General features: G+C 43.8%; 1 protein-coding gene across 1 annotated transcript in view; it reads left to right on the top strand.

The window, feature by feature from the left end:
• The window catches only part of FAM3B (FAM3 metabolism regulating signaling molecule B), a 137,586-nt gene extending 116,246 nt beyond the window's left edge, over window positions 1-21,340 (top strand). The window contains exons 6-8 of the mRNA XM_089677898.1: window positions 1,229-1,316; window positions 2,769-2,901; window positions 20,383-21,340. Coding sequence (XP_089534024.1) covers window positions 1,229-1,316; window positions 2,769-2,901; window positions 20,383-20,466 — 305 coding nt within the window. The 3' untranslated portion in view covers window positions 20,467-21,340. The remainder of the gene's footprint in view (window positions 1-1,228; window positions 1,317-2,768; window positions 2,902-20,382) is intronic.
• Window positions 21,341-25,030: the final 3,690 nt, after the last annotated feature.

Genomic DNA, 25,030 nt, shown 5'->3' on the forward strand with positions numbered 1-25,030 from the left:
TGTATGAATACGTTCCTGATACAGGGAAACACGTAAGAGGAGCAGGTGGAGTTTTCTTGTATCAGATAACATCATTTTTGGCCTTTTGGAAGTTGAGCGGCTCCAATTTTGCTTTTTCACCTACAAGATGTACTAAAGGCAAACAGACTGTGCACTCTTCAAAGCGCGGTTGCTCCAGAGCTTAGTAAATGAGGTAAAGCTTCACTTTACAAAGAATGCCCAGTCACACACAAAGAAAAAAATTAAAGCATTTTTGCTCGCACATGATTGGATGGTGAAAATCAGCAAAGCTTCCCTTATTTACTAAGCTCTAGAGTAAATGTGCTTGCAAAGTGCACAGTATATCTGCCCTATTGTCATATAAAAACATACCACAAAAATTCACATTTGATTTCCTTGGTGCATTCATTAACCCCTTGACACCGCCGTCACAAAAATATGCGGGCTTTTTTCTGTGGGGCCGCATATTTGCGCACTTGTCTCTGTGCTGAGAGCGCGCCACACAGCACGCTCCCAGCACAGAGACCGGGGTGTTACTGAGAGCCCCGGGTACCAATCGTTAGATCGATTCCGGGTCACATGATCGCTGTGATTGCCTATGATTGGCTGTCACAGTGATCAGTCACTGTGAAGCCCACCTCCCTTGTTTTTTTTTCTCTCTGAATGAAGGGGAGAGATGCATTGTATCTCTCTCTTTCTCCTTGCAGAGAGAGGAAAAAAAACTGTAAAATAAATAAATTAAATATTCAAATATAAAATAAAAAAAAAACAAAGAAAAAAATGCCTAGATCAAGGTTTGATCTAGTTCAGTGCCAGGGTTAGTGTTTGGGTCAGGGTCAAAGGTAAAAGGTCAGGATTTTTTACATTTATTTATTTTGTTTAAATTGGTGTCAGTGTGTTAGGTAAAAAAAACAAAACAAAATGCGCACTATTGTTTTTGGGCTGTAGCACAGGTACAACCAACAAATAACACACATATATGGTATCACTGCGATCATCAAGAGCTGGAAAAATTATTTTGGGTTCTTTGGTGATAGGTTATGGTAGTGACAGGAAACACACAGCTAAATTTAAAAAAAGATTTGTTTTTCTTTTTTGGGCCAGTTTTCCTTTTAATAATAAAAAAAAAAATCAGGAGATATCCATTACTATTTACCACCAAATGAAAGCCCAATTTGTCCTGAAAAAACACGGTATAATTCACCTGGATGTTGTGCTTTTTTGACAGATTTCTCAGGACCGATGGTCGAGTTTATGAACAAGGTCCCTGATAAGTTTATTGTCCTGGTCGCCAGCCATGATGATGCATTTTCGAAGTAAGGATAACTGCTATGTTTCTAAAATTTGAATTAAGTATACCTCTGGATGAGCTCCACACGGGATTTCACTTGTTCAAATATGTGTTGTAAAAGTGTGGATTACTTGAGTACATTGAAGGAGGATGAAGTAGTGTTGATCTATTCACAGTGGACCTACAGTACATTCAGTTATTGATCACACATGATAAGGCTTAGGAGCTTAGACACTTGGTTCCTGCCAAGGGGGAGAAAAAACCTGTGTGAAATCTGATTTTCTCCTTCAGTAGAAGAGTTTAGGCTTTTGGATATGTGGCCAGCACTAAAGGGAACCTGGAGCAGCATTTTCTCCAGGAAAGGTAGTGCATCTCATCGTTTAAAACCCACCTCTTCAGGGAAGCCTACCCCACCCTCACCTAACTGCTGCTCTCCTTCATTCCTCCTACCACTCCATCCCCCACAGCCACTTCCTCCTGTACCACTACCCCCTCCCTCCTAGATTGTAAGCTCGAAAGAGTAGGGCCCTCTTACCCCTCGTGTGATGTTCGTAGTTGCTGTAATGTTTCATGTATTGTCCCCCCCCCTATTGTACAGCGCTGAGCAAACCCTTTGGCGCTATATAAACTCAATGTAATGTAATGTAATAATGTAATTTATCCATACCAGCCAAAGTGTGGTTGATTTTTAATGTTCAGGTATAGGTTGACTTTAAAGGATTAGTGTACGTAAAATGGATGTACTGGGGGCTTGAATCCCTCCCAGTTCCTTCCAGCACTTGACTAGGTTACTGCATCACCCATATTCTCACTGTTATTAGAGGATCTTGGCCTAGCTGCAAAAATTATTTTACTATGGTGGGCAGCACAGTGGCTAAGTGGTTAGCACTTCTGCCTGGCAGCACTAGAGTCATCTGTTTGAATCCCTACCATGGCACTACCATGGAGTTTTCATGTTCTCCCTGTGCCTATGTGGGTTTCCTCGAGGTACTCTGGTTTCCTCCCACACTCCAAAGACATGCTGGTAGGTTAATTGGCTCCTGGTTAAACCGGCCCAAATATGTATGAATGTGAGTTAGGGACCTTAGATAATACGCTCCTTGAGACTCTGACTCCAGCAAACCTGATGGACCACTTTGGTCTTTTTACTGGCATCACTTTTATGTTTCTTTAAAAAAATTAAAATTGACAGCGGAGTCTAAACCGCCATCTATCCCAAAAACAATTAACATGTTATCCTTAAGCAGTGTGCAGGGGCGGACTGACAACTCATGGGGCCCCCGGGCAATAGGGGATCATGGGGCCCTTGTGTCCTTGCCCAAACTCAAAAAAGTCTATGAAAAAGGTACCAGGGGCATCTCATGGGGCCCCCTACTGACCCCGGGCCCTCAGGCAGTGCCCGAGTTTCCAAATGGTCAGTCCACCCCTGTCAGTGTGCGTACTTGTTTCCTTTACTAACACATATCTGTGCTCACAGGTTAAACGATGCTGCGAAGAAAGCATTTGAAGACCTTGGTAGCAAAGAAATCCGTAACCTAAAATTCCGATCCGGGTTTGTTTTCGTGGCTATTAAAGGTGGAACCCTTCCTGAGGATGCTGAAAGAGAAAAGGTACGCAGGAGGCTATGTTGTATCCTAACCGCTTGCTCATATGTGTGATCTTAACCGCTTATCGCTACGCGTTGGAAGCAGGGCCGGTGATAGACTATTTTGCACTCTAGGCAAGGCCAGCTACTTGCAGCCCCTTCCCCCGCCCCCCAAAGAATAACACATTAACATTTTTGAAAACCGTATTATATTAAAAAAGCAAAAAATATACAGTCAAAGTCCAGCTACTGATTTTTTTTTTCTTTTCGGGGGGGGGTGTCACACCTCTCAAGGGTCCTTTACTAGTTGGGGAGGGGGATCCTGTCCTAACCTCTGTGGGGTTCATTCTGGGACTTGCAGTCCTTCACTATGGAGGGGGGGGTCACATCCCTAACAAGTGATGGACTACAAGTCCCAGCATGAACCACTTGAAATCTACCCCCCCCTTGCCAAAAGTGATGGACTACATGTCCCAGTATGGTCCTAATCCAGCAACAGCTCAGCTGCCATCCTTTCTATATGGGTCTGTGCTTGGCTCCCCCTTGACATGTCATGTGGTTCCATCTGGTGGCCTGCCCCCCTTCCTCCACCAAAACCAAAAGTGATGGACTACAAATCCAGCATGACCTCTTTCCCCCACCCCCCCAAAAAAAAGTGATACTACAAGTCCCAGCATGAACCCTTGAGACCTAAGGATGGGACCTGTTAGATCTCAGGGGTTCATGCTGAGACTTGTAGTACTGCACTAGTTGTGGTACAGAGGGGGGGGTGTCACATCCTCGTCCAAGGTTCATGCTGGGATCTGTAGTTCTTCACTTTTGGGGGGGTCACATCCCCCAAACGTGAAAGACTACAGATCCCAGCATGAATCCCTGCAATCCAAGGTTGGACCCCCCCTCCTCCCATCCCTCTGCGGCTGTCATCTGTCTGTTAATTTGCTATAATTTTTTTAAAATAATGTGTCAAAAACTATTCTAAATTTTTTTTAAAAATGACTTTATACTGTAACTGTTTATTTTAAGGTGCACCCACTTGTAGATATGTGCACGTCTGCAGCATTTAGGACTTCATTCTGATCCATTATGAATTGGTATAGAATCAACATTTACTGGTGGTGACTGGACTTGCCAGCCTCCATATATGTCCTATTGGACAGAGAGACAGACCATCATGGGAATTGACCAATAGAAATGAGCAGGGAGCAAGTAAGCTCCAATATGAACTTGGTGTTGGAGCTGTGCCCATTCAGAATGGCCTGGCATTCAAGTGTAGATGTAGTGTAGACCTGCTAGCAGCTTTTTTTTTTTTTTTTTTTTTTTTTTTTTTTTTTAACAAAAGTCACTTTAAAGCTTCAGTTTAATCTGTTTATATTTTGCCCTGGTTCTTCCTTTCCATTTTCGTTTCATACCTTATTTTATACCAAGCATTGTCATCCTTGTGCTTCACTATGAAATGCACACAGATCATGGCTGGTGGGAGGGGCTTTCTGAAAATAGCCCTAGACAGCAGGAGGCATGCTGGACCTCTGCAGAGAGACCACTGCCTCCACAGAAAGAACGATTCCTTCTCTACCACATGCTGACAGCGACCAGGCTTTTCTGGCTGTGGATGCTTTCTAAATGAACTGTAACACATTGCGCACCTTCTTTTTTGATTCCCCTGGAATGTATTTAACTGAATGTTTAACCTCCCTGGCGGTATTCCCGAGTGTAGCTCGGGGTAAAATGTCAGTACCAAAAGCGGTAACCCCGAGCTACACTCGAGCTTACCATGCGGCGCTGCATAGGGAGTCCCTGCAGAGCTTACCTTGTCCTTCGCTCCCACGATGTGTCCCCTGCAGCGTCCCCGGCCATCTCCTCCGGCCGATGTCGGCATCCGGCCTTTGTGTTCCGGTCCCTGTGACGTCGGGACGTACGGGCGCCGCCGGCAGCGGCGGGAAATTTGAAAATTTTTTAAAAATGTCATTTTTTTCAAAACGAATTTTACATAGTAAAACATTGCTGTTTCCAACCATTTCACATACATTTTGTCCCTAGTGCTTTGTCCTGCGCCCTGCCTGCATTTTTACTGTTCTTTCTGCCTGGAAACTGAGAAACGTCCATGGCGTCCAAAAAGCGTCCCTTTAGGTCAAAAGCGGTTTTAGACCGGCTAGAGAACAGCGATAGTAAATCAGAACCACTTGCAGAATTGAGTGATAATGATTCATGGGGGAAATTCCTCATCAGACACTGAAAACGATTTTGCGACTTTGCTCAGTGATGTGCGAACTTGGCGCTATATTTCAAATTTCAGTGTTTTTGGTTTGATTATATTATTGAAATAAATTTATTATTATATTATTATTTTTTATGATTATGTATTAAATTATAATTTATAATTTTGTGTTTCAAATTTTATCATACCCGGGATGTTTACTAGACTCTTGTTCGGACAGATTTCAGTGAGTTATTCCTAAAAATTACAGCCTACAATAAAAAAAACTACATATTTCCATGCAAAAAAATGGTACCGCTTTCAGCACCAAAAATCTGAAATAATCATACCGCTAGGGAGGTTAATTGACCTTTTCACTGTTTTTGCATTTTTTGCACACGATTAAAAAAATCATTTTAGGCCTGAAGATTACATAAACCCCCAAACATTTTCTGAAAGCAGACATCCTAGAGAATAAAACAGTGGTATTGTCAGTTTTTTATGTCAGCAGGGTCTTGCTAAAAGTTTTTTTACTTTTTTAAATCACTTTTTTGGTCACTTTTTAAATATAATTTTTTTTCTTCCTTTCCTTGTTTTCCTTCAGTCTGCTAATTAATGGGAGGGATTAATTGGTCACAGGTGATACAGGTCCTATATAACTTGCTGTAGAGCTCACTCTGAGCTTGCCTGTATTTTGCTCACTGGACCTTTGACTAAGTGGACATTTGATAAGTGGAGTTAAAAAACCGGAGTGGAAAACAGGAGATTATAACAGGAGACTACTAACCTGTAGGTGACAACTGATATTTCCTGTTAATATTGTAACTGGGATATGAGTGCTAGCAGGGTGGAAGGTTTTGTGCAGTGCACAGTGTGCGGCATGTATGCAGCAATGGATCAACAGCTCCAGGATGGATACCGCTGAGACAGATGTGAGTGGGTTGCCCTTCTGGAATCTCGCGTTAGAGATCTGGAGGAGCAAGTTGCAACACTGGGCAGAACCGACAACCTTGAAAGGGGTCTTCTGCTCTCTGAGCAGGTAGCTAATGGGATTGATGTGGAGGGTGGAGGGGCTAATCAGGATTATCAAGTAGGAAGATGGGTTACTGTAACGAGAGGGAGTGGTAGGGGCTCACAGAAAAGGAAGGCTGGCCCTGGGTTTGTCCACCCAAACAGATTTGCCAAATTGGGTGAAGATGTGGGGGTGGCAGGCTCAGGGGTGGCAGCCCTGGATGTCACTGATATCCCTAACAACCGGGAGAGCAGACCATATGGGGTGGTGAGGGTAGTGCGGGAAGGCCTAGACAGCTGGTGGTAGTAGGGGATTCTATAATCAGAAGGACTGATAGAATAATTTGTTGCCAGGATCGCCTCAGCCAAATGGTTTGCTGTCTCCCTGGTGCCAGGGTTCGGCATGTGGTGGACCGGGTTGATAAATTACTGGGAGGGGCTGGGCATGACCCAGCTGTCTTGGTACATGTTGGAACCAATGACAGAATACATGGAAGATGGAGGCTCCTTTAAGAATCAATTTAAGAACTAAGCTGCAAGTTGAAGGGAAGGACCTCCAAGGTGATCTCTGAAATATTACCTGTACCATGTGCAACTCAGGAAAGACGGGGAGATTAGAGAACTCAATGCATGGCTGAAGACTTGGTGTAAGAGGGAAGGATTTGGGTTTCTAGAGCACTGGGCTGACTTTTCATTGGAGTGCAACCTATATGTTAGAGATGGTTTGCACCTACATGGAAGGGGCTCTGCTGTGCTGGGGGAGAGGTTTATGGGAAGGTTGGAGGAGTATTTAAACCAGAGTCTGGGTAGCAGTGACCATGACATGATTTAATTTATTGTTAGCTGTAAACAGCAAACACATACGGGAAAAATAAAAACGCTCAATTTTAAGGGAGCTACTTTTCCAAGGCTGAGAGCTGCTCTCCTAGACTTAGACTGGGAGGGAATATTGGCATCGATGAACACAACACAGAAATGGGATTTCTTCAAAAATACTATATGTGAACACTGCAAAATATATTCCCATGGGCAACAAGTTTAAAAGGCTAAAAATCAAGGGCGATCAGGAAGGAATTTTTTTCCCTTCAGGAGCAAATTGAATCATGCTTTGCTGGGTTGTTTTTGCCTTTCTCTGGATCGACTGTGGGTGTAGGATTAGAACCTTTTTTTTTAATGGTTGAACTTTTGTCTTTTTTCAGCTATGTAACAATAGTAGCACAGTGGCTTATGAAACACAAAATTTCTGTTAAAGAAAATACTAGCGTTGGGGCACATAAACGCAATATATTACCCAGTTTTTGGTAAAATATACAGGATGAGGTTGTGCTGAGTAAAGAGATACCAAACACAAAAAAAACAGTAAAATTGCTTACACTCGTAAAATGGGGACACATTTTGGTACCCTATATTTTCTATAGGTAACCTTTAACCATTAGCCGCCCGGCCAATGGCCGTTTGGCGGCTTCAAATGTGTCTCTGCACTCCGGGTGCACGCCATTTGGCGTGCTCCCGCACATGCGCAGTTTGCGCTAATGCAGAGCGGCACAGCAGTGCGATCTGTCACCGGCCGTGTACCTCGGACACGGCCGATGACAGATCCGAGTACCGGCTCCCGTTGCTGGTACCATGTGACCTGCTGTGACCAATCACAGCAGGTCACATGACAGTTGTATACAATGGATGGCTTCATTCATGATGCCATCCATTGTATACTAGTGCCTAGCTGTGAATGGTCACAGCTAATCACAAGCACATGTCATGTGATTAGCTGTGACCAAATCACAGCTAAGCACAAAAAAAAAAAAAAAAAAAAAAAAAAAGCTGAATGAATCGATTTCATTCAGGTAAATGATTGCTTATAGCAAAGTAATTCTTTGCTATAAGCAAATTGTGTAAAAAAAAAAAAAATACTGATCACTTCCCCAAAGTAGTACAATGTTACTATGGTAACATTGTACTACTTTGGTCATAGTAAAATATGAAAAAAAAAATCTTAAAAAAAATGTAATAAAAAATTAAATATAATAAAAAAATAAAACAAAAATATATATATATTTTTTTTTCATACTGTCACCAGTCAGTGTCCCTGTTCAGCGCCATGCCAGTTACAGTCAGGTCCATAAATATTGGGACATCGACACAATTCTAACATTTTTGTCTCTATACACTACCACAATGGATTTGAAATAAAACAAACAAGATGTGCTTTAACTGCAGACTGTCAGCTTTAATTTGAGGGTATTTACATCCAAATCAGGTGAACGGTGTAGGAATTACAATAGTTTGCATATGTGCCTCCCACTTGTTAAGGGACCAAAAGTAATGGGACAAAATAATAATCATAAATCAAACTTTCATTTTTTAATACTTGGTTGCAAATCCTTTGCAGTCAATTACAGCCTGAAGTCTGGAACGCATAGACATCACCAGACGCTGGGTTTCATCCCTGGTGATGCTCTGCCAGGCCTCTACTGCAACTGTCTTCAGTTCCTGATTGTTCTTGGGGCATTTTCCCTTCAGTTTTGTCTTCAGCAAGTGAAATGCATGCTCAATCGGATTCAGGTCAGGTGGTTTACTTGGCCATTGCATAACATTCCACTTCTTTCCCTTAAAAAACTCTTTGGTTGCTTTTGCAGTGTGCTTTGGGTCATTGTCCATCTGCACTGTGAAGCGGCGTCCAATGAGTTCTGAAGCATTTGGCTGAATATGAGCAGATAATATTGCCCGAAACACTTCAGAATTCATCCTGCTGCTTTTGTCAGCAGTCACATCATCAATAAATACAAGAGAACCAGTTCCATTGGCAGCCATACATGCCCACGCCATGACACTACCACCACCATGCTTCACTGATGAGGTGGTATGCTTAGGATCATGAGCAGTTCCTTTCCTTCTCCATACTCTTCTCTTCCCATCACTCTGGTACAAGTTGATCTTGGTCTCATCTGTCCATAGGATGTTGTTCCAGAACTGTGAAGGCTTTTTTACATGTCGTTTGGCAAACTCTAATCTGGCCTTCCTGTTTTTGAGGCTCACCAATGGTTTACATCTTGTGGTGAACCCTCTGTATTCACTCTGGTGAAGTCTTCTCTTGATTGTTGAATTTGACACACATACACCTACCTCCTGGAGAGTGTTCTTGATCTGGCCAACTGTTGTGAAGGGTGTTTTCTTCACCAGGGAAAGAATTCTTTGGTCATCCACCACAGTTATTTTCCGTGGTCTTCCGGGTCTTTTGGTGTTGCTGAGCTCACCGTTGCGTTCCTTCTTTTTAAGAATGTTCCAAACAGTTGTTTTGGCCACGCCTAATGTTTTTGCTATCTCTCTGATGGGTTTGTTTTGTTTTTTCAGCCTAATGATGGCTTGCTTCACTGATAGTGACAGCTCTTTTTGGATCTCATCTTGAGAGTTGACAGCAACAGATTCCATATGCAAATAGCACACTTGAAATTAACTCTGGACCTTTTATCTGCTCATTGTAATTGGGATAATGAGGAAATAACACACACCTGGCCATGGAACAGCTAAGAAGCCAAGTGTCCCATTACTTTTGGTCCCTTAACAAGTGGGAGGCACATATGCAAACTGTTGTAATTCCTACACCGTTCACCTGATTTGGATGTAAATACCCTCAAATTAAAGCTGACAGTCTGCAGTTAAAGCATATCTTGTTTGTTTCATTTCAAATCTATTGTGGTGGTGTATAGAGCCAAAAATGTTAGAATTGTGTCGATGTCCCAATATTTATGGACCTGACTGTATATGATGATGCTGTACTGCACTGGTGACAGTATGTAAAAAAAAAAATAGTGAAAATAATTTTTTTAATTTTTTAATTTTCCGAAAAATTATGACAAAAAAATACAACTTCAAAAAACTCGCCATGCCTCTTATGAAGTACGTCGGACTGTCTACTCTGCAAAAAAGGGTCATTTGGGGGATATCTGTACTATTCTGACATTCTTAGACCTCAAGAAATTAGATTGGCTGTCAGTACTTCAGGATTGATCAATATTCAGATCTATTCCATAGTTTGTGAACTCTATAACTTTCCTACAAACTAAAAAATACATCCTAATTTGGGTTATTTTCACCAAAGACATGTAGCAGAATACATCTTGGTCTAAATTTATGAAGAACAATTATTTATTTGTAAACCTTTATAACAGAAACAAAGAAAAACTTGGTTTTTTTTCAAAATTTTTGGTCTTTTTTTGTTAATTTAGCAAAAAATAAAAACCCCAGCAGTGATTAAATACCACCAAAAGAAAGCTCTAGTTGTGTGAAGAAAATGATAAAATTTTAGTTTGGGTACAGTGTTGTATGAATGTGCAATTGTCATTCAAAGTGTGAGAGCGCTGAAACCTGAAAAATGGCCTGGGCAGGAAGGTGTAAAATTGCACGGTATTGAAACGGTTAAAATCCCCCTATAGGTCATCAGTTTGGATAATGTCCCTAGAATTATTGGTCTCACTCCGGCGTGCGCAGTGATATTGAACATGTGTAGCACAATCAATGTTTTGGTGTGTGTATGTGCCCTTGACACATTTACAGTATGTTCATACGTGGGGGTAGGGCTCAAAAATATATTTTATTAAATTTGTTAAATATTTTATATGCAAACAAAATAGACAGTTCCAGCTGACACAGCTTACTCGTAGTAATAAAGACTGTAAGTGCAACCCGTGTCTATCAGGCAGTATACCAAATTGATATAAAACAATAGACAAAGTACAGGAGGCATCGATGCCAGACCTGCATTGGGAGGGGGGGGGGGTAGGGAAGGGATGGGATGCAAAACGTATATACAGGCTAACAGCTGAGATGAAAAAAAAATATATATGTCCAGAGAGGGGTGTTAGACATAAGCACTTTAGAAGGGTAATATACCCAAACACCTCTGTAATGGAGTATTTAAAAGAAAAATGGGTAGATACCTCCTAAAGAGGGGAGAGTGCCTTGCCTGTGTACTGCCTTCCTAATGGAGTGGGAACAGAGCTCGGTAAGATGGGTGGATGGCGATCGGTAGCGATGGGTGGATGGCAGGGTCTCAACACACGCACTTTATAAAAGAGTAATGCAGAGATTGTGTTGGGACCGTGTGTTCCACCTTTGGGAGGGATTTAAAGTGCTTGGGTGTAACTTTAAATCTTTACACTTTTTTTTATTAAATTGTTTTTTTTTTTTAACTAAACTTTTTTTTTATCCATCACACGGGGGACAAAAGTGTCCTAGATGATGCATTTTTGGTGACAGGTTCTCTTTAATGTTAAATACCTGATCCCAGTCCTCTAATAAATCTAATGGAGTGCAGATCACACTACATTCGTTTTTTCCCCGACCATACTGGCTGGGGACAGTGACACCAGATGCCTGAAATGACTTTTTACACATTGCTTATGGGTCAGTAACAGGAAGGGGAGATCAGCAAATGGATGTTCACTGATCTCCCTCCCCTCTACCTGGCAGCACCCTCCATGCCAGTCCTGGGTCTGCCAGTGAGCACACAGAGCCAGGGGAAAATGGTGAAGATTGGGGGGGGTCTGCAGTAATGGAGGTGCAAAGGTGGACTGACAACCCATGGGGCCCCCGGGCAGTAAGATATGGGGGCCACCTGTGCCCCCACCTACACTCAAGCCACACCCACACAACACCCTACCCACATATTGCAGCTCAGCTGCATAGAAGGGGAATTTAAATATTTACTGCAGCAAAGTATGCATGAATGTTCCCAGCTTCTTTCCGTAGAAGCCACTGGGCACTTCCAGGTTTAAAGATTGCTGCCATGTGGGGGAAGTGAAAGAGAGAGGGGAGTGAGAGGGTGAAATAGAGGATTGGTGTGAGAGAGAAGGGGTGTGTTTTAAATTGTGCAAAAAATTGGGCATGGCTTAAAAGGGGTGTGGTTAAATAGTGCCAGAGATGACTTATATAGTGCAGAATGAGGTAATGTTAAATAGGGAATATACAGTGTGGAGTGTATGACAGTGGGTAGTATGTACAGGGAGAGGAGTGTGGAGTGTATGGCGGTGGGTAGTATGTACAGGGAGAGGGGTGCGGAGTGTATGACAGTGGGTAGTATGTACAGGGAGAGGGGTGCGGAGTGTATGACAGTGGGTAGTATGTACAGGGAGAGGGGTGCGGAGTGTATGACAGTGGGTAGTATGTACAGGGAGAGGAGTGTGGAGTGTATGACAGTGGGTAGTATGTACAGGGAGAGGAGTGTGGAGTGTATGGCGGTGGGTAGTATGTACAGGGAGAGGGGTGCGGAGTGTATGACAGTGGGTAGTATGTACAGGGAGAGGGGTGCGGAGTGTATGACAGTGGGTAGTATGTACAGGGAGAGGAGTGTGGAGTGTATGGCGGTGGGTAGTATGTACAGGGACAGGAGTGCGGAGTGTATGACAGTGGGTAGTATGTACAGGGACAGGAGTGCGGAGTGTATGACAGTGGGTAGTATGTACAGGGACAGGAGTGCGGAGTGTATGGCGGTGGGTAGTATGTACAGGGAGAGGGGTGCGGAGTGTATGACAGTGGGTAGTATGTACAGGGAGAGGAGTGCGGAGTGTATGGCTGTGGGTAGTATGTACAGGGACAGGAGTGCGGAGTGTATGACGGTGGGTAGTATGTACAGGGAGAGGAGTGCGGAGTGTATGGCGGTGGGTAGTATGTACAGGGAGAGGAGTGCGGAGTGTATGGCGGTGGGTAGTATGTACAGGGAGAGGGGTGCGGAGTGTATGACAGTGGGTAGTATGTACAGGGAGAGGAGTGCGGAGTGTATGGCGGTGGGTAGTATGTACAGGGAGAGGGGTGCGGAGTGTATGACAGTGGGTAGTATGTACAGGGACAGGAGTGCAGAGTGTATGACAGTGGTTAGTATGTACAGGGACAGGAGTGCAGAGTGTATGGCGGTGGGTAGTATGTACAGGGACAGGAGTGCGGAGTGTATGACGGTGGGTAGTATGTACAGGGACAGGAGTGCGGAGTGTATGACAGTGGGTAGTATGTACAGGGACAGGAGTGCGGCGTGTATGACAGTGGGTAGTATGTACAGGGAGAGGAGTGCGGAGTGTATGGCTGTGGGTAGTATGTACAGGGAGAGGAGTGCGGAGTGTATGACAGTGGGTAGTATGTACAGGGACAGGAGTGCGGAGTGTATGGCTGTGGGTAGTATGTACAGGGACAGGAGTGCGGAGTGTATGACAGTGGGTAGTATGTACAGGGACAGGAGTGCGGAGTGTATGGCTGTGGGTAGTATGTACAGGGACAGGAGTGCGGAGTGTATGACAGTGGGTAGTATGTACAGGGAGAGGAATGCGGAGTGTATGACAGTGGGTAGTATGTACAGGAACAGGAGTGCGGAGTGTATGACAGTGGGTAGTATGTACAGGAACAGGAGTGCGGCGTGTATGACGGTGGGTAGTATTTACAAGAACAGGAGTGCGGAGTGTATGGCTGTGGGTACTATGTGTAAGATGGTGTCAGTAGGTGCTCTCATTAATTCTTCATTTTATTTAGTATTATTATTATTATTTTTTTTTTTTGCAATTTCATGATTTTATTTACAAATTAATGTTTTATTATTTTTATAATTTTTTTCAAAATGCTTTTGGGTGGCCAGTGGATGGTGTCAGTAGAGCAATGGGGAGGGTGTCAGAATTTTTTTTATTTTTTATTATCTAATTTCTAAATTATTTTTTACAATTTATGTGTAGTGTCAGTAGGGAGTGAACAGGGAGCACTAGTATATGTTGGGCTGTTATTATGAATGAAGGGAGGGGATGGAGGAAGGAAGGAAGGGACGGAAGAAAAGGGAGGGAATGGATGGAGTAAGGAAGGAATGAATGAAAGAAAGAAAATGGAGGAAGGAATGAAGGAAAAGAAGGAAGGAAGGGGAGGGAGGAAGGAGTAAAAAGGAAGAGAGGGAATGGATGAAGAAAGAGGAGGGAAGGAAAGGGGTGGGAGGAAAAGAATGAAGGGAGGGGAAGGAGGAAGGAAGGGAAAGAAGAAAAAGGAGGGAGGGAATGGATGGAGGAAGGAAGGAAAGAAAATGGATCTAGGAAGGAATGAAGGAAAAGGAGGGAAGGGAGGAAGTTAGGAAGGGAGGGAGGGAATGGATGGAGGAAGAAAGGGAGGGGAGGAAGGAAGGAAGAAAAGGGAGGGAATAGATGGAGGGAGGAAGAAAGGGGAGGGAAGGAAGGAAAAAGGAGAGAATGGATGGAGGAAGGAAGGGGAGGGAAGGAAGAAGGGATGGGAGGAAAGAATGAAGGGAGGGGATGGGGGGAGGAATGAAAGGGAGGGAATGGATGGAGGAAGGAAGGAATGAAGGAAGGAAAGAAAATGGATGGGCGAAGTAATGAAGGTAAAGGAGAGAAGGAAGGAAGGGGAAGGGAGGTAATAGATGGAGGGAAGAAAGAAGGAAGGGTAGGGAGGGAGAGAGAAAGGAAGGGGAAGGAAGGGTGGAAGGAAGCAAGAGAAGGGAGGGAATAGAAGGAGGGAGGAAGGAATGGTAGGGAGGGAGAGAGGAAGGAAGGGGAGGAAAAGAGAGAGGAAAGAAGGGGAGGGAAGGAAGGAAATGAAAGGAGGGAAGGGAGGAAAGGATGAAGGGAGGGGATGGTGGAAGGAAGAAAAGGGAGGGAGGAAATGGGGGAAGGGGAGGTAAGGAAGGAGGAAAAGGGAATGGATAGAGAAAGGAAGAGAGAGAGAGAAGGATAATGGGAGGGGATGGCGGAAGGAAGAAAAGGGAGGGAGGGAATGGATGGGGAAAGGAAGAAGGGGAGGGAGGAAGGAAGGAAATGAAAGGAGGGGAGGAAGGAAGGAAATGAAAGGAGGGGAGGGAGGAAAGAAAGAAGAGAGGGGATGGAGGAAGGAAGGAAGGAATGACTTAAGGGAGGGGGGAAGGAAGGAATGATTGAAGGACGAGGAGGGAGGGAATGAAAGCATTAAGGGAGGAGATGGAGGAAGGAATGAGGGTAAGGAAGAAAAGGGAGGGAATGGAGGAAGGAAGGAAGAAAAAGGAGGGAAGGAAGGAAAGAAGGGGAAGGAAAGAAGGGGAGGGAAGGAGAGTGAAAGGAAGGGAGGGAAGGAAGGAGGGGATGGAGGAAGAAAAGGGAGGGAAGGAATGGATGGAGGAAGGAAGGAAATGGAGGGAATGTATGGAGGAAGGAGAGGGAGAGAGAGGGGGGGAGGGAGGGAGGGGAGAGGAGAGAGAGTGAGACGGACCTCGTACATTCAGAAGCATCACAGAGCTGCCAGCTGATCTGGACAGGAGAGGCAGAGCACATCCTCTCTCCTCTGCTCTGCCGTGGAGGATAGGGGGAGGGGTGGGCACTTTCAGAGGCATTAGAGACCTGCGAGGGGGGAGTCTGAGGAACACAGAGGGGGGGGCCCAGGAGAGAAATCCGATGCACAGTCAGGGATGATTGGTTCAGTGGAGGGACAGTGACAGCACCGATCTCCCTGCATGGATTTCAACGAGGCAGCTGGAAGCCTCTCTGTCCCATGGCTTTCAGCTGCTTCCTTGAAATCCATGCAGGGAGATCGGTGCTGTCACTGTCCCTCCACTGCACCGATCACCTCCGACTTTGTTCCTGATACATATCATCCATGGGGGGGTGCAGGGTGTGTATGGTGAACAGCCCGCACCCATGCCTCTCACCCACTGCCCACCGGCTCCATCACCAGCACAGTGTCCGGACCCGTCACCCAACTCGCTGTGCCCCGCAAAGTGACAGGTGAGCTACTTCTGGGTCGGGATCTGAGACTGCTACCTCCTCCGCTCCCCACACTGTCACTGGACAGTGATCCTCTCACGGGCCCCTTACTGACCCCGGGCCCTCAGGCAATGCCCGAATGCCTGAATGGTCAGTCTGCCCCTGTGGAGGTGTGTGGAAGGATCACAGCTGACAGCTTGTCAGATTTACACACAGTGCCCTGAGTCTGTGTAAAATCCCCCCAAAGCCACTGACGTATGGCATACATTGGTGGCTGTAAAAGGGTTAAAGAGTAAGTTCCCTTTTGTTGAGAAAAAACATTCCCCTCTGGGTGATCTGTGTACATTGCAGGGATTCTAACAAACTTTGTTGCAGATTCCTACCTTGTGTTATTCTGAAGAAACTACTGTTTGTCTGTCTGTGTCCATGTGCAGAGTGAATTGGAGGAATTTTATAACTATCAATCAGCTGCTGCAACTACAGGGTTCTAATGTGGAAAGGGGCAGGGTCTGCATCCCTATAAACATGATTTACCCTTTGGGAGTAGCTTAGCAAAAATTAAATTTTTGTTGCAGGGGATGCACAAAATTTTACTTGTATCAAAGTGCAGATTTCTGGGAAAATCAGTGAGCCACTCAAACAGCAGAAAATGAAATTTTTAGGAGGCGTTATGTACACCATCTGTATACAGAACACCTCCAGGTTGCCTTATTGCAGTGTATTTTACAGAAAATTACAGTGCTGCAGATTGAAAAGGAAAGGTCAAGGTTCCTGCCTGGCCAATAGTCAAATGACAGCTGGGCGGGACACGCACCATTCCAGGTAGATGACTTCCTCCTTGTGTGTGCCTAATGGGCTACACTGCGGCACGTTCTCTCACCTGCTGTGTCCACCGGTCACCTTGGATGACCAATCAGTGTACTGGCTGCTGTCAGTACCATGTGATCCCTGTTACAAATCACAGCACATCATATGACAGTTTTACACAATGGATAGCGTTCATTCATGCCATCCATTGTGGCGATCTCTGTGATTGGTCGCAGTTATCACATGGTACAGACAGGGCCAATCACAGCTAACCACAATAGCAAATACTGAAAGAATAGATTTTATTCAGTGAAAATGGTTGCTTATAACAGTGAAATTCACTGCTATAAACAATCATAATGTGTATAAAAAAATAAATAAATTCCTGATCACGTCCCCCCACTAAGGTAACACTGTATTGCTCTGGGCACAGTATGTTTTAAAATAAAAATTGTAAAAAAAAAAAAAATGTAATGAAAAAATATATTAAACAAATTGATTTTTTTTTTTTTTTTTTTGCTGCATACCTGTCAGTGTCCCTGATCACCACCACACCAGTTGTATGATGACTCTACTGCACTGGTGACTGTATATAAATGAAATTGTGAGAATAAAAAAAATTCTGATTTTTTTTTTCCAAAAAATTGTGACAAAAAATTACAACTTCAAAAATTTGCCATACATAAATAAATACATTGTACATTGCCATCTGTACATCAGAATTGATCAATTTTCATATATATATCCCATAGTTTGTAGACTCCATAACTTTCCTACAGACAAAATAATAAATACTGATTTGGGTTATTTTCATCAAAGAAATGTAGCAGAATGCATTTTGGCCTAAATTTATGAAGAAAGATTTTTTTCCAAAATTTTATAACAGAAATTAAGAAAAACAATTTTTTTTTGTTTTGTTTGTTTTGGTTCGTTTTTTGTTTATTTAGCAAAAAAATAGAAAACCCATTGGTGCCTAAATACCCCCAAAAGGAAGCTCTATTTGTGTGAAAAAATGATAAAAATTTAATTTGGGTACAGTGTTGCATGACCACACAATTGTCATTCAAAGTGCAACACTGCTGAAAGCTGAAAATTTGGCCTGGGCAGGAAGATGAAGGTGCCTGGTATTGAAGTGGTTAATACCATTCAATTACAAAATTAACTTGTGTCGCAATTGTTTATGCTATATCTATGTATACACTATATTGCCAACAGTATTGGTCTCCTACCTTTACACCAGTGTTTCTCAACTCCAGTCCTCATGGACCCCCAACAGGTCATGTTTTCAGGATTTCCATTATTTTGCACAGGTGATTTGATCAGTTTCACTGCCTTATGCAGGCCATAGATGGGTCGAAAATCGGCCGAAAATAAAATCGGCCGATTTTCGGATCGTTAGTGGGCTATTTGTTCGGCCGTTTTTCGGTATTTTGGTCGTTTTTTTTTTTTGGTAAAGTTGGAAAAAAATCGTCCGATTTTGCCGATCGGCCGATTTTCGCGGCAATTAGTGGGCAAATCGCCCGATTTTTTACCGATAAAAAATCTGCGCATGAGCAGTGACCTGCAAGAGGAAGACAAAAAGAAGAAGAGGAAGAGAATGAAGAAGAGGATGATGAAGAAGAGGATGAGGATGAAGAAGAAGAGGATGCGGATGATGAAGAAGGAGAAGAAGAGGATGAGGATGAAGAAGAAGAAGAAGAAGAGGATGAAGAAGAAGAAGAAGAGGATGAAGAAGACGAAGAGGATGAGGATGAAGAAGAAGACGAAGAGGATGAGGATGAAGAAGAAGAGGATGAAGAAGAAGAAGAGGATGAGGATGATGAAGAAGAAGAGGATGAGGATGAAGAAGGAAAAGAGGATGAAGAAGAAGAGGATGAGGATGAGGAAGAAGAAAAAGAAGAAGAGGATGAGGATGAAGAAGAGGATGAGGATGAAGAAGAGGATGAAGAAGAGGATGAAGAGGATGAGGATGAAGAGGATGAGGATGAAGAAGAGGATGAAGAAGAGGAGGATGAGGATGAAGAAGAGGAGGATGAGGATGAAGAAGAGGAGGATGAGGATGAAGAAGAGGAGGATGAGGATGATGAAGAAGAGGAGGATGATGAAGAAGACGAGGATGAAGAAGAAGAAGTAGGATGAAAATAAGAGGAATTCCAGTCCAGCAAAAAGTGTCCCTGCAGAGAGCTCCGCTATTTCTTTGACAGTTCCTTGACATTTACAGCCGTTGCAACATTGTATCTATTTGTTTCCGAATAAAAACATCTGTATCCTAAATGGAAACAAATAGATACAATGTTGCAACGGCTGTAAATGTCAAGGAACTGTCAAAGAAATAGCGGAGCTCTCTGCAGGGACACTTTTTGCCAGCTGTAGACGGGATGAAAATCGGCCGATTTTTTTTTTTTACCATTGGTGGTAACGTCGGCCACTTGAACGACCGATTGTTCGTTTTTTTAAAAGAAAAATCGGCCGATTTTCGACCCATCTATGGCCTGCATTAGTAATTACCACAGCTGTTTCATCTGAGGGAAATCCTGAAAACATGACCTGTTGGGGGTCCATGAGGACTGGAGTTGAGAAACACTGCTTTACACTCACATGAACTTTAATAGCATCCCAGTCTTTGTCCGTAGGGTTCAATATTGAGTTGGCCCCGCCCTTTGCAGCTATAACATCTTCAACTCTTCTGGGAAGGCCGTCCACAAGGTTTAGGAGGGTGTCTATGGGAAGGTTTGACCATTCTTCCAGAAGTGCATTTGTGAGGTCAGGCACTGATGTCGGACGACAAGGCCTGGCTCACAGTCTCCGCTCTAATTCATCCGAAAGGTGTTCTGTCGGGTTGAGGTCAGGACTCTGTGCAGGCCAGTCAAGTTCCTCCACCCCAAACTTGCTCATCCATGTCTTTATGGACCTTGCTTTGTGCACTGGTGTGCAGTCATATTGGAACAGGAGGGGGGACACTTGGCACAATGTAGGCAGGCTATTATTGTTCTGGCAACCACCAAACCCAGACATGTCCATTGGGTTGCCAGACAGAGAAGCGTGATTGGTCACTCCAGAGAACACGTCTCCACTACTCTAGAGTCCAGTGGCAGCGTGCTTTACACCACTGCATCCGACGCTTTTCATTGCACTTGGTGATGTAAGGCTTGGATGCAGCTGCTCGGCCATGGAAACCCATTCCATGAAGCTCTCTACACACTGTTGTGTTAATCTGAAGGCCACACCAAGTTTGGAGGTCTTTAACTATTGACTCTGCAGACAGTTGGCGACTTCTGCGCACTGTGTGCTTCAGCATGCACTGTCCTCGCTCTGTCATTTTACGTGGCCTACCACTTGGTGGCTGAGTTGCTGTTGTTCCCAGTTGCTTCCACTTTGTTATAAGACCACTAACAGTTGAGCGTGGAATAGTTAGTAGCAAGGAGATTTCACGGATGGACTTATTGCACAGGTGGCAACCTATCACGGGACCACGCTTGGAGTCACTGAGCTCCTGAGAGCGACCCATTCTTTCACAAATGTTTGTAGAAGCCGTCTGCATGCCTAGGTGCTTGATTGTATACACCTGTGGCCATGGAGGTGATTGGAGCACCTAAATCCGATGATTTGGAGGGCTGGCCCAATACCTTTGCCAATATAGTGTGTGTGTGTGTGTGTGTGTGTGTGTGTGTATATATATATATATATATATATATATATATAATTTGCCCCCCCAAAAAAATCTCCTGGGTTCTCAGCTCCTTTCACTTCATATAATAATTGTTTTCTACTTTCTCCTATGCAGATCATCCACTCGGACGGTTCCAGGAACAGGTACTCCGGCTGGCCGGCAGAAATCCAAATTGATGGCTGTTTACGAAGACAATAAACTGTAATTCTTCTAAAACTGTTCCGTATATTTAAGTTGAATTAAATGCAAAAAAGAAGATGGCAAAAAGGACAACACACAAGTGCATGACAATGATATCATGTTTGGAAACATGACGAGTAGCGTGTGGAAGAATGTGGTTAGATTACAATTATCAGGAAATTCTCGATGAAGCCCGTATCTAAAACTACTCCTATTTTTTTACAATCCTGGCACTCCAGGAAAATTTTTTTTAGATCTGTGTACAGAAGAATATATTTGTATATTTGGTAAAAGTGTATTTTACTACTGACTGTAGATGATGATATACATGAACTACTGAGATTCTTGTTTGGACAGTCAGCAGGTTGCCTTACCCAGAATCCTTTGCACAAACTCGGGTTCATTGCGTACACTGGAAATTTAAAGCATCTGGTCACTTTAACCGCTTACCGGCAGTTTGTTGGCCGAGGTATTTTGGAGCGCTGGTTTAAAAACGGCGCCCTTGTTTACTACTTGTGCCAGTGCCTCGTGTGGCACAGAGCCAATCAGAACCCATCCTCCCACTGTATGTGAGCTGTAGTTTAACCCCTTCATCTCCACCTCCCTCTGTGTAGTACTTGTACATTAATGATGGGCTGTATCTAGTGCACTATTACTATGCTCCATGTTTTAACCACTTTAATGTTCCTTCATTTGCAAACCAATGCAGCAAAAAATTATTACCTCGGGGTATCTACTTTCCATGAAAAGGTTCATTTTGAGGGTGTTTGTACTGTTCTGACATTTTTATTTGATACATTTTATAATAGAAAATACATTTTGAGGTCTTTTTTCCCTTTAAACAATAAAAAAAAATAAAGAAAACAATTCTGGTTACAAAATACCACCAAAAGTTCTGTCTGTTTAAAAATTTTTTAAAATTCATTGGGGTACAGTGTTTAACTGACTAATTGACAGTCAAACCATCAAAAAAACCAAACAAAAATGGCCTGGATAGAACGGGGTATTACAAGCTGGTACTGAAGGGCCTATGTTTTGCCTTGCGTGGTGCGCTAATGCACTTTACAAGCTGATACGTTTTATGCAGTGCTGGGAAAAGGTCATCTGGTGCACAGGACAAAAGTGCCAAACTGTGACCCCCCCCCCCCCCCCTTCTGCCTCCAGCAGCGGTGCCTGTGACCATATTACTAACCCCCCAGCATTGGTGGTCAGTGTTATGTGATTTAAACCCATCATTATTGGTAGGCCCTTAACTTTCTTTCTGTATTGATGATCAGTGGCGGTGCTATTTAAAAATATCCATCCCCATTGGTGGTCAGTGGCATTATTAATTAACCTCTTCATGCTGAATTAGTGGCCAGTGGTAGTAGATAGTTCCTTGTACAAAGCTACCCTATGCACTGTCTGGCTGCATATCAGGAAATGGGTCTCTGACATTAAATGACCAAACTCAGCCTGCTGTTCTCAAGTCTGTTTCCTGCCTTACATCTAACCCCCTCCCATGTGGTGTCAATCTCTCTCTGGCTGGGAATAGAACCATGTTAGAGCAGCAGGCTGGGACTAATCATCACTCCATCTGCCAGTAGTACTGGCCAGGCCCAGAAGCACAGAGAAAGCACCACAGCACCCTGCTCCATTTGCAGGGAGTTGCTCTGCATGTGTCGGGCACAAGGGTAGGGCAGAAGGGGCAGGTGCCTCAGTGGAATTGGGGGGGGGTGGGCAGCGTGACCATCCCCAGTGGAGAAACACTGCAGTGCTTTTCTGCTTTTGATGGTCATGCTGCACCTCAACCCCCCCCCCCCCCCATATTTCACTCCTTCAACTGGGGCACTTGCTCCTTCTGCCCTCCCTTTGTCCCAGCCCTGATTATAGGGACACAATTATGTTGACTGCCTTCCAAATTATATTGAGTTCAAATATTTCCAGTGAAGGATACTGGTAATACTACAGCATACAAACACATTTTAGACAATTGTGCTCTTCCAACCTTGTGGTAACAGTTTTGAGAAAACCCTCTTCTGTTCCACCATGGCTGTGCCCCTATGCACAAAACCAGCTCCATAAAGACATGGTTTGATTAGTTTTTTGTGTCGGAACTTGAATGACTTGAATAGAACCCCGATCTCAACCCTACTAAACACTGTTCATGATAAATTGGAATGCTGATTGTGAGCCTGGTCATTTACAAAATCAGTACTTGACCTCACACATGTTCTTTTGGGCCGAATGGCCCAATTTCTTGCAGACACCAATATCTTGGAAAGCCTCCCCAGAGGAGTAGAGGCACCATATTAATGCCCATGGTTTTGAAAGGGAATGTCCAATAAGCCCATATAGATGTGATGGTCTGTGCCCACACACTTTTGGCCATATATTGTATTTTTATGAATTGTTTTCTATTTACCAACTGCAAAAACTATTCCTATTCCTGGCCATAAATTAAAACTGAACTCCAGGAATAAAGCCATCCCGGTTGGAGTTTGGCAAAGGGATTTTTCTGTCCAACATGACTGTGCCCCTGGGCACAAAGGAACCTCCATATAGATATGGTTTGGTGTAGTGGAAATCAAGTGACCTGCACTGAACTCTGACCTCAACCCTACTGAACACCTTTGGGGTGAATTGGAGCCAAGTCTTCTTGAACTTGACCTTATGAATGCTCATTTGGCTGCATGGACCCATATTTCCACAAATGCCAATAGTCTTTCCAGAAGAATGGAGGCTGTTATAGCTGCAAAGTGGGGAGCCAACTTCATAGTAATATCCATAGCTTTGAAATGGAATAACCACTAAGCAGTTACTGTACGTATGATGGCCAAGTGTCCAGCCGAACTCTGGGGAACAAACCTTAATCCTTGCACTGGGAGTAAGTATTAGCTACTTGTTTTGCTTAGAGCAGTGGTCTCCAAACTCTAGCCTGCAGGCTGAATGCAGCCCTTTGCTTACCTTTATCTGGCTCTTGGAGCTTCTACTTATATGGGGCACTATTCCTTCCACAGATACCAAAAAGGGCACCATTTCTTCTACTGACAATAAAAATGGGGCACAATTTGTTCCACTGATATCAATGATGGGGCACTATTCCTCCCACTGATACAGCACTATTCCTCCCACTGATACCAATGATGGGGCACTATTCCTCCCACTGATACCAATGATGGGGCACCATTCCTCCCACTGATACCAATGATGGGGCACTATTCCTCCCACTGATACCAATGATGGGGCACTACTCCTGCCACTGATACCAATGATGGGGCACAATTCCTCCCACTGATACCAGGGATGGGGCACTATTCCTCCCACTGATACGACATACGACTTCTCCACCATGACAGCAGTATGAGACAGATTCTGCCTCTACAGTTTAGAAATACCATCGTTAGTCTCATCTTCAAGGTGAACCTTAAAGTGGAACCTCAGGGAACACAAAAATTAACCTCAAATGCTTGTTTTTTTTAGGGGTAAAAGAAAAAGTACTTATTCCATGGCAGCCAGAGCTCTTCCCTAAATTCTGTTGCTCTAGTACACGAGTGTCAAACTGGAGGCCCTCCAGCTGTTGCCAAACTACAAGTCCCATGTGGCATTGCAAGAATGACAGTTACAAGCATGACTCCCAAAGGCAGAGGCATGATGGGACTTGTAGTTTCGCAACAGCTGGAGGGCTGCCAGTTTGACACCCCTGCTCTAGTATGTAGGTAGAGCTCTTGATGTTCTCACATGCAATGCACAACCACTGGTGCTGCACTGTACCTGGTGCTGTCAAGAGGTCACAACTGGTGGAGCGGGAAAAGGGAATCAGCTTCAGGTGCCAATCGTATGCCAAGCAGAAAGCTTGTGGGACTAAGAATAAGATACATTTTTGTGCTCATTTCTCTACTACTAGACAAAACACACATTTAGCCCTTGCAGTTTGGAGTGGGACCCACAGTTTAGGTTAACTTTTGTTTTGTAACCCTTGTATTGTAACCAGTGTAAGTCTGCAAAAAAGACAAATTCCTGGAGTCCTGCTTTAAGAACAAAGTATTGCTGTGGGGGCCAGTAAATCACATCAAAGGTCTCAGCAGGGGAATAAATATCTGACACTCCTTAAAGTGTCACCAAGAAGAAATGAATGAAAAATCTCCTGTGCTCAAAGGACTGGATATGGCATATGTGGAATAATCTTCAAAGACCTTAGCATTCAAAGCAATATAGCAATACTGTGCAGCCCCCTAAGGGCTGGGGTAGCCCAATATGGCACTAGAAAATAAGAAAAGAAAAGGGGCGCACAAACCTTGCGCATTGCCTCAATAAAAACTTTAATCGTGAAAAAAAAAAATTGCAGATGAAGAGGAGATCGCTCCTCGAAACGAGTCAACCATTTCCCAGTGTCTTTTTCACATGTGGGACTCATGCACTTTTTCAGACCATGGGCCATTGTTGGTCATGATATGCCGGTTTACATGTGTCGTTTGTGAGTATACATCTGCTATTTTTTACGATTCAATTTTTATTGAGGTGATGCACAAGACTTGTCTTTTCTTTTTTTCTAACTCCTTAAAGTGTGTTGAATACTGAATATACACTATAATGCCAAACG

This window comes from Staurois parvus, unplaced genomic scaffold (assembly GCF_062004578.1).
Source record: "Staurois parvus isolate SC_StPar_1 unplaced genomic scaffold, SC_StPar_1.0 ptg000195l, whole genome shotgun sequence".
NCBI lineage: Eukaryota > Metazoa > Chordata > Amphibia > Anura > Ranidae > Staurois > Staurois parvus.